This window comes from Echeneis naucrates, chromosome 23 (assembly GCF_900963305.1).
Source record: "Echeneis naucrates chromosome 23, fEcheNa1.1, whole genome shotgun sequence".
NCBI lineage: Eukaryota > Metazoa > Chordata > Actinopteri > Carangiformes > Echeneidae > Echeneis > Echeneis naucrates.
In genome coordinates this window covers 3842670-3854621 of record NC_042533.1, presented here as the reverse complement: position 1 = coordinate 3854621, position 11952 = coordinate 3842670, and the positions used below count along the sequence as shown (strand labels likewise).

The following is an 11952-nucleotide window of genomic DNA, read 5'->3' as shown; positions in this document are numbered from 1 at the left end:
AACATCTTAAATAATCATCTTAATTTGTCTTGTAAGCATCAATAGTTGAAATCAAAATAAAATCCTTATTTGATGTTAAAATACATTTATTGAGTATTCTACACATATTTTAATGCATCTCTGATATAGATAATATAAATAATGTAAAATAATTACATGACCTGTGTGGTCTGTACTGCAACTAGAATTTTGCTATGAATTAAATGTAACCATATACACAAAACCTCCAACCGTGTCTGTGCTAGTCTTGTCACCTGCCATTCAGCAGTACAGACCCATTGTTTGTGGTTCAAATAATTAAGCCTGTCGGACAAGTGCTAGTCTTCAATGTCAACAGTCTGTCTAAAACCCTGCGGTGTTCCCTTCCAAAAAATTTCCACACAAATGGCCCATGGTGTAGGAAAGCTTGTGCCTTCCCATGTAATTTTCATGTCAAATGCGGCTTTATGGAAGTACATGCAAATTTGTACTGTTGACCTTTTCGTTCTAGTCCTGTGCTGGCTGGAGGTTTCCATCTTTGTCATCCAGGCCCTCTTAAGGCTTGAGATAACACAAAACAGCCAGTGTATCCCTCAGGCAAAAAAGGTTATGTCATTTTTATCTAACTCAGAAAATACCACAAACATGGGATGCATTAATGTCCTTTGAAAAGGCCACCGTTCCTCATTAGATGAGATTTATAAGTTTGTAAACCTCTGATCATGTTAATGTGTTTGAAACTAACCCTACACAACTTGTGATGACGTGCACAGTAGAGGGCGGCTCTCAGGAAAGGCCCCTTCATTTAGTCATTGCATACTTGATTTGAGAAACTAGAGGAAACTGGAAATCTTTTACTCTATGGTGTTTTTCTGTTCTGTCATCACGTGATCTGCTGTTGCTTAAGTATTGCCTATCGAAATTTCTAAATAAATTGCCCGACTCACATCCTGTCATCCTGTCTTTTACAGAACTTGAGACTAGTTAAGTGAGACAAGAGTCTGGTCAAAAGTTATCAGTTAGTTTTAGATCACAATCACATTGGTGATTGGTGATCACAAAAGAAAAGAGAAGAAAATGAAACCAGACTTGCAAAAAAACATAAAATAATATGTTTTCTAATAAAAATGTTGTGCCTGAAAGAGAAATAGGACGTCAACATGCCAACACAAATTGAAATCCATCACAAGTGTTGAAGTTGTATTCATAAAATAAACAGTACGGTCAGTCAGCTGAGTTTCATAATGTTTGCCAAGATTGTTTAGATATACAGAGACAAGACCTTAGCAGTGAGACTCAGCTGGATGAACGTGCACTGACTGGGGAGGGAATGGTGGGGCTGCCCTCCAGTGGTAATAGTATAAAACATCAGTACATTCATGCTGCAGGCCAAAATATATACAAGCTGAAAATGCTCTTTGTTCAACCTCACAGGATTGTATAATTTTACGATGTTGACATTTTAAGGGTCGAAAGTCAGTTTACCCATTACAGAGTGGGAAAGGCAGCTTGTAAATGTGATTTTCTATTGACTATTCGCTCGACACTGTTCACGGAAGGAGTTTTGTGAAGCTGAAGAAAATACCAAGCAATTATGTTACAGTGATGACATCAAGGTTACAATGGTTTGTGTTGAGGCTCCAAAAGCCTGCGTTACAAACCAGAGCAGCAGACTTTTGAAAGGCGCATATTTTACACAGAGAGCGACTCTAAGGAAAGGCCTCTTCCATCGCATTATTGGAAATGCAGACTAATTTGTTTGTTTAATCCATTTAAAGTCTTTATCATCTTCATCAATCTGTTTAGTCTTGATTATACACAAGCCAGATCAAACTTCAGTGACATATGCAATTTTTATTTGGGGCAGATAAGATAAAAAAAAAAAAATCACCTGATGTGAGACAGAATATTTTATCATTGGTGATTATGTTCCAAACAGCCATCTGCCCATCTGTCATTTACATCACGAGTATTATCAGAATCAAGATAAGAATGGGGAAACAACTTCAAGAGGGATAAAGAGTAATTCCTTTCACTGTCTCACAGGAAACTACACAACAACCAATAGAGATACAAAATGGTTCTGCACAATCAGAATACACTTAATCATTTATGTCCTCTTTCTTTTCTATTTCTACGCTTATGTTCTGTGCACCAAGGCAGAAGATTAAATAATAGAGAGCACAAAAGATGAGTCGATCGGAGGCTAGATAAAGCTTCAGAGAGGAGAAGATAAAATGTCCCATCATCTACGTTACTGGATAGCTGGAGCTCATATCTCACTGTCCTCTTGAAAACTGATTCAAGACTGTTCGGTTGGCTTTGTCTTATTGCTATAATTTATTAGGAAATAAGTATATAATTAGTATTCATATTAGTGTATATATATATATATATATATATATATATATATATATATATATATATATATATATATATATATATATATATATATATATATATATATATATATTTGATTTGATATTAACTTAATTTTATGCAATACACCTCTTGGTTACAACCTCTTCATTTAACCTTTCTCCTATTGTAACATTTATCACCTAATCAGATAGTGCTTACTGATACCTGGAAGGATGGAGTGACTTCCAGCTGACCCTAACATTATATAAGCACGTGTGTTAACTCCTTGGGCGTCTGTCAGAAGTATCTGTACCTTTACCTGGCCTCAGCTGCTCTGTCAGCTCCTCTGATGGTACAGGCTGTCTGTGCTGCCACTGCTGCCCGGGCAAAAACGCACACAAGCTGCACAGACTTGCACACGCCACAAACACAGAGACAGAAGGAGAACAGGCTGCCAGGCTGCCAGGCAGACGCACAGTCGGACTGAGGGAAACGTACATCACCATGGGCTGCTGCAACAGAAGGCGCGGGCTGTTAGCCGGAGCTGTGCTTGGGGCGGTGGTAGCCATCCTAGGAGGTATCCTAATCCCGGTGGGGGACAGCATCATTGAGGGGACTGTGAGGAAGGTATGGTGCTCAGTTTCACCCTGGGTTGGTGGGTATGGAGTGACAGAATGTGTGAATGTGTACGCAGAGATGAAGGTGAATCAGGAGAAATGAGAGGGGAGTGTTTTTGAAAGCTTCTTCAGCTGGTAAACACGAATATTTGTTTAGAGCTAAGTCGCCCTTTCATCCGTCAAAAGATCATCTTTTTTAGAAGCTGTGGAGAATTTTTTTAGCGATTAGGCAACTCTGTTTTTTGGGGGGTTTTTTTATACATAAGAGAGCATCAACCTTGTGCATGTATCAGCGGGGCAGCTGGCCTGCTGGCAGTCTTGAAGCATGTTAAAAATAGATTGTCTGTGTGTCTACGGGGTTTAGGAGTCCGTCATCGAGCCTGGAACGACAGCTTATGACAACTGGAAAGCCACAGGAGCAACTGTGTATCGGCAGTTTTGGTTGTTTGACGTGACAAATGCAAAGGAAGTTTTGGAGACTGGCGCAACACCAGTGGTAAAGGAGAAAGGACCTTACACTTACAGGTAAGGTCAAGTTGTTTGTCTCTCTTGTGTTTGCACCATCACACTATTCCTCAGAAATTCATACTATACTCTTCCTCAGTGAGCACTCCACGACATTTATCTGATGATATATAAGGCACAAAAGGAACACGCTCTCTTCTTATCCTAAGAGCATCTCCCTTCCCCTCCAGGACAAGATTTTTTCCTAAAGCAAACATCACGTTCAACCCCAACGACACTGTCTCCTTCGTGCTGCCTCATGGCGCAATCTTCGAGCCATCGATGTCAGTGGGACCAGAGGAAGACATTGTTACCAGCCTTAACCTGGCTGTTGCTGTAAGTGAGTGTCACCCCGCTGCGTGGTGATTCTTGACCTGAACAGTGACTACACCTGCTTTTCCAAATCCAAGACAAGCTCAGACAGCTTGTCTTGGATTACTTTTGTCTGCACGCTTTCCCTTTTCATGATATTTCTCATTTTGTGGGCTGCCAGAAAATTAACAGTGCCACATTTATACGGCTAAAAAGCATCCTTGATTTTACAAGCAATTCGTTTATGATAGATAGATGATAGATAATTATATTATCATGTTTCGTGACCAGTGAAATAAATCACAGGGAGTTGTATCAGATCTGTATGAAGAGCCGATTCCAGTGTTTCCGTGCTGATGCGATTCTGTTTGATTTTATTTAGAAGAATATGAATGGCTTAAATTACATTAGCAAACTCAACAACAACTTTCGTGCGTCTAAATTTCGTCTAAAGTTAGCAAAATTATTTAAATCAGAATTTTCATAAATAAAAATAAGGTTATATGAATAATAGAGAGACTATAGGTAGTTTTTGTGTTGTGTGAGAGGAAATACCTAGTAAATTGCTTGAAATAAATTTTAAGTATCAGTGTTTATGGACATATTGTTTCAAATTTTGCTAAAGTTCAAATGATAAGAGAACTCACACACGCCTAGAATGGCCTCCAATAGTAATTATCTCGAATCTCAGTCATAAAAGAGGGTTATTTTCTTGTGAAACAACAGCGGCTGTTGTGTGCACAACAGTTTTTTGTGTCATTCTTGAGCCGTACTGTTGCACATTTCCCAACAACATTGCTCATGAATCCATTCTAATTTGCTGAGTGTTTCCAAATGTAAAACATTTTTGGGATTTTTTTTTTTAATTTCAGGGTGCTTACTCACTCATACCAAAAGAACTCCATGTGGTGCTGGAAAACATGATAAAGACGAGCAATTCCTCATTGTTCCACAACCGGACAGTCAAGGAAATACTGTGGGGTTATACGGACCCGATGTTGAAAAGCCCTGTGGGTGTATTTTTACCTGTAAGTAAACAGACATTTAGTCTTACTCTCACATATAATAACAGACTTACACAGTAGCACCTCAAAGACAACATGATACTATCTAATATTTGTATTTGTTTAGTATAACGACACCAAAGATGGCCCGTACAATATCTACAGTGGGAAGGATGACATCTCAAAAGTGGCAATTATTGACATGTGGAAGGGACAGAGGTAAGTCCAGTTACAGCACGCAGGTGAATCAGACATGTAGTTTTTAAATGAACTTGAGTCGTGGTTATTTATTCATTTAAAACGGAAATCTTGTTTGTCTGACTAATCAAATTTTGCCTCACAGGAGCTTGACTTACTGGAATGACACATACTGCGACATGATCAACGGGACAGGTGGAGCTCATGCAGCGATGAGTTGCCTAAAAAGCCAAATGTTTTTCAGTCAAATGCAGGCATGGTCATCTTTCCGAACTAATTTCCCCTCCTCTCTTTTCTCTGTCAGATGCCTCCTCCTTCCCTCCCTTTTTGGAAAAGACAAAGCCTTTGAATTTCTTCTCATCAGACATCTGCAGGTGATAAAGGGCTTAAGTGTGTTTGAGTGAATACACCAGATTTGGTCTGATTCTGATTTGCCAGTGTTAAGTGTGCCAGTAAGCGTCAACAACGACATCTGCAACCGACTTCTTTCCTCCCAGTAACCACTAGAGGTCAGAGCTTTCCAAGACGAAAAGAACAATCAGCTAGTTGAGATGGTCTGAGTCAGGATTTGGGATACATGAGGACAGTTGCTCACAGATTATTGAATTAACTGGTGCATTTTGTCCTCAGGTCTTTGTCCGCCAGCTTTCAGCAGAGCCTAAATCTGAAAGGGATAGACGTGTACCGCTTTAACCTGCATCCAGACACCATGGCCTCCCCTACGCGCAACCCAGACAACAGATGCTTCTGCAGAGACAAAGCCACCACCAAGAACTGCACATTGGCTGGAGTACTGGACATCAGCGCCTGTAAAGATGGTCAGTTCAGACCTACCCCTTAAACCAGAACCTGCTGGGAGTTCAGGCATCGTGGCACATCATTCTGCTCTGAGACCTGTCATTTCAAATCATCATTGTTTTTTTTCCACCTGAACAGATAAACCCATCTATATCTCCCTCCCCCACTTCCTTCACGGCAGTGAATCCCTTCGAGAGTCCGTGCTCGGTCTAAATCCCAATGAGGAACAGCATGAAACCTTCCTCGACGTGGAACCTGTAAGAGCCTTGAGACACTGATCTGCGTGATTATGGACTTTGAAGGGCAGCTGTGCTCATTTCTTGTGGTATTTTACCCCCAGTTAACTGGATTCACCTTGAGGTTTGCCAAGAGAATTCAAATAAATATGATGTACGGGCCATCGAAGACCGTTACGTAAGTTCCGTTTTCCCCTCTTAAAATTAAAATATTTAGGGAAATACAGGGAGAAACAGTCAGCCTGAGTCCGTCTGAATCAGACCATCAGCCCCCTTAAAGCTCACAAATGCAATTTAAAAGTACTCATGAGCTCACAGCTAGGCTTTACTTTCCCCTGGTGGTGGCTCCACATGCAGTGCAGCTCTTCTCATCTAACACCCAGCAAGAGAACAAATAAACTGCATTTCCCAAAATGTCTACTCTTTTCACAAAGTTTGAGACGGAGTCATGCACCGAATGCCAAGTAATGAACTCTTTCCCTGCAGGATTCTTAAGAAAGTCAAGGATTATACGATTTTCCCTGTTGTTTGGATGAACGAGGTAAGATAAAAATAGAGCAGCACTCGTGAAGTGCACAGTCTGTTGGCCTGGATTTGCATGTTAATCAGCGACTCCCTCTTTTGTCTCCTGCGTGAAACCAGACTGCCATGTTGGATGATGAAAAAGCCGATGTGTTTAAAGAGCGTCTTGTCTCCCGTATCCAGATGTTGGAGACGATACAGTACGTGCTGCTGGGCGTCGGTGTGTCCGTCTTCGTCCTGTGCCTCATCTCTTACTGTGTAGTGAGGAGGAAAGATAGCAAAATTGCGTGAATGAATCAGTGTTGTGTGTAAGTTGTGGGCACAGTGAATTTAAGCTGCATTGGGATATCGAGCCTTTTGAATATAGACTTGCACTTTTTTGTAATTTTTGTGTTATTTATAATGTCATACTTCCTTTAATTCAAAGGAGGGAAACTGATTTTGTAAAGCCCAAGAACTGAATTATTTTGCCAGGTATTAATGCTAATACTGTAACAGGAACTCAATCAGGTATCTGTGGGGGCAAAGTAGGGGGAGACTCCTGTTAACGTCAGGTTAAAATCCTAACAAAGGAGAAATGGATTTGAGCGACATCCTTTAAAAGAAACGAATACATGAATCTTAACTTGCACAATTGATCATATCTTTTGCTGAGCTGATGTCTTGAAACTGAATAAATGCTGAAAAAGTGAGTTTTCATCGGGTGTCCTGTTCCCTGTATTGGATTGTTCTCTCTCTGCACCACGCTCTCATACTGGTCTAAGTCCCTCTCGGCTTAAAATACAAGCTGAGAGTGTCCTGCTGCTGCTGAGACAAAACTCTGCATTGTGAAAGCTGAAGCAAAATTATTCTGTTTCCTCTTTACCTTGAGTGGCCCATGAATCAAAACGAATAATAAGAATGTGCTGGGGGATGATTATACTGTGGTTATGAATGGTACTTGGGTTTATTTGGCGAGAAAGCAGTTTTTCTGCCCAGCAGGAGACCTCTCTTTGGTTTTATAGGTTTTAAATGGCCGTCAGCTGCCTCCTGGGTGTCTTTGATTTTACTGTATGGTCTAAATCTTATATTTCATACATATAGTGTTTCATTGAAACCAATTCAGACAAGTTTTTCTCCTCTTATGAACGACATGCAATTTGGAATACTGAGCTGCTAAGCTACCACATAAAAAGCCTGTAAAAACATTTTCATAGATTTAAGAGTGTTTTAAATTAATGCAAATAGTTTGACAATTCTCATAATACACTTCTTAAATACATTCATATGTCTATATTACAAATCCTGCCAGCATCTTAACATCGCAAACACACCATCAACAGCTAGACGGAATTAGATGTCCTGCACAAACCTTCAAAAAGTTAGTTCGTTTTTTGCACAGATTAAGAGCTGAGTATGATATCAATATTTTTGCTTTTATCCAATTTGTGGCAAGAAAGCAAATAAGCATATTTTTGAAAGTCAAATTATTCCTTTAAAGTAACGAATTGAGAACCTAACAATGATAACTATAATGCAGACGGTCAGTAAAAGACATTCTAATAAAATATAGTCTGACGATACAATATGCATTTACATTGACTTTTATCTGAATGGATTTATTCAGGCTATCATGACATTAATAAATAGAAATACACGTTTCATAACACTGAAATTACAGAGTTGACATGATGCTGGTCACACAGTTTTATTTAACATGGGGCAGAGATCTGTACGAGGAAAGGTACAACTAGAGTCTTTTCTCAAAATGAAAATAATACTGTATGTCTGCAATTTGCAGATCCAGTCAGTTAGTTGGTGAAATATTTTGAATGTATATACAGGAAAACACATTTTCACAGAATTTGGCACATTAAATTAAAAAGACAGAACAAAAAAAAAAAAAAAAATACTCTGTACACAAGCAACAAATACTCTACAGTACCTACGCTCCTCAAAAAGGAAAAATCTATTCACATATCATGTTAAATGGTTTACCTCACAGACACTGACAGTTACTACTTCTGAGTTAAAAGTTTGTCCATTTTGCAGTGCAGACTGTAAAAAAAAAAAAAAAAAGTAGATCCAAGAATGGAAATTCTCATTGTAAACTATACCTCAAGGTTTTACACTAACATCCATTATTTACCGTACCTGAAGGTTTGTTTTCTGAAATCAAATCAGGCAAGAATTAAGAGGTAATTTGACAATTTGTGAAACAATCTAATTTGCTTTCTCCCTGCAAGATAGATAAAAAAAAAAATAATAATTAAATAAAAATTACCACTCTCATGTCTGTACCATAAAAAGTAGCCTGCAGCTAGTTAGCTTAGCATAAAGACTGATAAAGGGAGGTCACATCTATCGGGGCTCCGTCGAGGTGGAAGCTGTTTCTTCACCACCAGAATTGACTGTAACACTTAGCAGTCAGTACATAGTGAGTTTTTTTTTTTTTTTTTTTTTTAGCAGTTACATCATTAAAAAAAATCTTTGGACAGAGTGAGAGCTATTCTTTCCCCCGTTTCCACTCTCTGCGCTACGCTAAGCTGGCTAGCTGCTGATTCCAGCTAAAAGGAGAAAAAAGCTTATCGTCCAAATTGTCAAACTATCCCTTTGAGCCGCCTCGACGTCACTGATGAATTTTTCTAACCATGCACCTGTGCTAGATACAATAGGCTGTTATGATACAGATACAATAGGCAGCTGAATTACAGTGAGGCACATTCTCGTACACGTACGTCGGAGTAATAGGAATAAATACAAGTCAGATCATGTGTGCAGCAGCCCACACTCCTCACTATCTTACTATTTCTGTTTCAGCTCTGGTTGTGAAATTTGGTCTTTGAACTAATAAATCTTTCATTTTCGGCTCTGTAATGTAACACTTCATGCCATCTGTGCTTCGTATGAGCAGCGCCACTGCAGACAGCATGCAAGGCCGTCAGCCTACATGTGCCCTTTGACCCTTGCTGTTTTCGCTGAATAGAGAGAATTTTGCTATCTTAAAATTAAAAATCAAATGTGAGCAGAGTCTAGTAACTGCTACTGAAACACCTAGCATAAAGAGAGAGAGCGCTCACTTTCAAACATGCATCTGTCTCCCTTTTAGTCCCTTTTCTATCTCTTCTATCTTAGTTCATATTTCATGTTCTCCATTTTCTTCCATAAATCTACTGTGAGCCGAAATCCAACCGCTGAAATCGCCCCTCTGATATTTAATATGATATATAACAAGCTCATTGACTGTAGTAGTGTCTCAAAGTGTATTATCAAGAGCGATATGCTCTTTAGCCTATTAGTGGCACTCCTAACGGGACCATTTCAGTTTGTGTTGTGACTGCAACAACAAAGCAGTAGCTTGTGGTTGCCTGTGCGTGTGTGTGTTAGTGTGTATCACAGCCACCTGGTCACAGTTCCTCATGCAAGAAGAAGAAGAAAAACAAAACCCAAAGAGACATTGTTGAATGACACCCACCTCCTCGAATTACTGTACATCCACACAGTGCAGCTCTGCAGTTTGAGATGAAGAGTTGGAGAATGAGGATTTTTAACTGCTCGGTAGGATACAGGATTACAGGAAGGTGCGCGTGTCAGTGTCTATAGCTACCAGCTCCCTGCGTCACACCTCCGGGAGGTGGTTCCGCCGGTTGCGGCTCTTCCTCCGGTCCAGCAGGGGCTTCAGTTTGGCCAGATCCCCCCTGAGAGGTCCTGGTGGCTGGGGCTGCTGCTGCTGCTGCTGCTGCTGCCTCTGCTGGAGGGTCTGGAGCTGCTTCCTCTCTTTGCAGTATTGCTGTACAGCCAGGCTCTCCGCAGGACTGAAGGCTGCCAACATGACCTTCGGGTGCAAAGAGCTGGCCCACGCCCACGGCGACTTCTGCTTGTCTGTCAGCATGCTCACCATGGCCTCGCTCAGCACCCGCAGGCGGATCTTGGCGACGGTGCGTTTGAAGCCGTTTTCGGTGGTCAGGCAGTAGTAAAGGCCCTGGTCAGACAGCTGGACGGAGCGGATCAGGAGGCCGTGCTCCGTGGAGAGGACACGGTCGCTCAGCTTCACCTGCAGGCAGCACAGTTCGCTTGTATCATGAGCTCATCCACATTATTGGTAGCGGAGGATTATACTGTTACATTCCAAATCTACTATAGACAGAATGAAAAAACCAAGTAAACGGGTGAAAAAAATAGTTGAGTTGAAGGAATTAAAGTGGCAGTCAAAACAATAAGAAGGATGAAAGCTGAATTGCTGCCAGGCATTGTTAAATGAAATGAATGAATTTGGCTCGAAGTTTAAGTCATATTCTCATTTCAGCTCCCGAAAAAACTTGACACTTGCTGCCAACATGAAAGTCAAAATATTTAAAGTAACATAAAATATGCTGCGAATTCTGCATTTGAGTTGTACTAATTTGTGCTGTTTTACAGCACATGACGAAACAAATAAAAAGCTCGAAAGACAGATATATCCATTCTATTGTTTAACTGAACTCCAACATATTCTCATAAACAAACGGCCGTTTCTCTCGGCCTGCTCTACAGCGGTGACGGCTAAATCTGTATTAATGTCTGTCTTAATCATGCAGCCACTCTTTCTCACTTCACTTTATTTAATCCTTCACACCTTTTCAAAGTGCGCTTGCCGTTTAAGGGGTGTCAAATATTTGGAAAATGCTTCCCCATTGAGAATCCAGTCATTAGCCGAGGTACATATTATGTTTGATCAGTATCACTGCTCATGATGACGCTCTGCTGGCAGTAAATGTTCACCATCATTCTTCAGGCGATATGAGTCCCGATCAAGCGTGTGAACTGATCTGATGGGCTGTGACACGTTTATTGTTTGATTAAATTTTTACGATGTCAGAAAGCTCCCAGTCGATAAAAAACAGAAAGACATTTAATCACTTACTGCTCGAGGGATTTATATTGTGTCCTTGGCCACACTTGGGCTGTTTGTACGTAAGAAACCCCGGCTGTGATGTTGAACTTCGACCTCTCTAACCGGCAAACAAACCTCTTTCCTCCTGTCGTTGTCCCTCTGGATGAGCCAGCGAATGGAAGCCTGGGGAGACTTGGGTAGACACTCCAGAAAGGTGGTGTTGTTTTTCACACCATACTGCGTCATCTCCACTGCGTTTCTGTAGGCTAGAACATACACACACTCGGTCGTAGGAGGCCCATCACACATCACTCGCTGACAGACACAAAGCCCACAGATGGACCCAAATCCGTCTCAAGTCCCAAAAGTGAGAGTGAAATGTTGACACAAAGCTCAGGCCGACATCTGCAGCACAACCAGACTCCACCCATTTTTCCTCACTTCTTACTGCCTATCAAAATAACCTTTCAGTGCAGCGGACCAACTCGGCCCCGTGTCATTTACCATCTCATTTTTGAAGCAGCTAAATGGTTCATCACTCGGCTGGATGTATGACAGCGTTGTGACTA

At 40.8% G+C, this 11952-nt stretch overlaps 2 protein-coding genes across 3 annotated transcripts in view; one reads left to right on the top strand and one right to left on the bottom strand.

Annotated features, from left to right (window-relative positions):
• Window positions 1-2756: 2756 nt before the first annotated feature.
• cd36 (CD36 molecule (CD36 blood group)) lies at window positions 2757-6822 on the top strand. Its single transcript, XM_029495695.1, has 12 exons — window positions 2757-2967; window positions 3322-3482; window positions 3653-3797; window positions 4646-4801; window positions 4905-4996; window positions 5121-5170; window positions 5280-5349; window positions 5606-5793; window positions 5912-6030; window positions 6114-6187; window positions 6496-6550; window positions 6652-6822. The coding sequence occupies exons 1-12, from the start codon at window positions 2845-2847 to the stop codon at window positions 6820-6822; spliced, it is 1404 nt and encodes a 467-aa protein (XP_029351555.1). The 5' UTR covers window positions 2757-2844.
• The window catches only part of sema3c (sema domain, immunoglobulin domain (Ig), short basic domain, secreted, (semaphorin) 3C), a 36082-nt gene continuing 30798 nt past the window's right edge, over window positions 6669-11952 (bottom strand). Inside the window, exons 17-20 of one of the 2 annotated variants that reach the window (XM_029494903.1) lie at window positions 11519-11649; window positions 10118-10564; window positions 9986-10020; window positions 6669-6785 (exon numbers count right to left, since the gene is read on the bottom strand). In XM_029494903.1, coding sequence (XP_029350763.1) covers window positions 10130-10564; window positions 11519-11649 — 566 coding nt within the window. In that variant the 3' untranslated portion in view covers window positions 6669-6785; window positions 9986-10020; window positions 10118-10129. Of the gene's footprint in view, window positions 6786-8952; window positions 10565-11518; window positions 11650-11952 lie in introns of those variants that run through there. The other variant, XM_029494902.1, reaches the window with a different exon arrangement.

Excerpts from the sequence above, each read along its gene's own strand:
- cd36 (XM_029495695.1), top strand. The coding sequence starts at position 2,845 with ATGGGCTGCTGCAACAGAAGGCGCGGGCTGTTAGCCGGAGCTGTGCTT. Across the intron at positions 2,968-3,321 it reads TTGAGGGGACTGTGAGGAAG|GAGTCCGTCATCGAGCCTGG; the intron begins GTATGGTGCTCA and ends TACGGGGTTTAG. Across the intron at positions 5,794-5,911 it reads CATCAGCGCCTGTAAAGATG|ATAAACCCATCTATATCTCC; the intron begins GTCAGTTCAGAC and ends CCACCTGAACAG.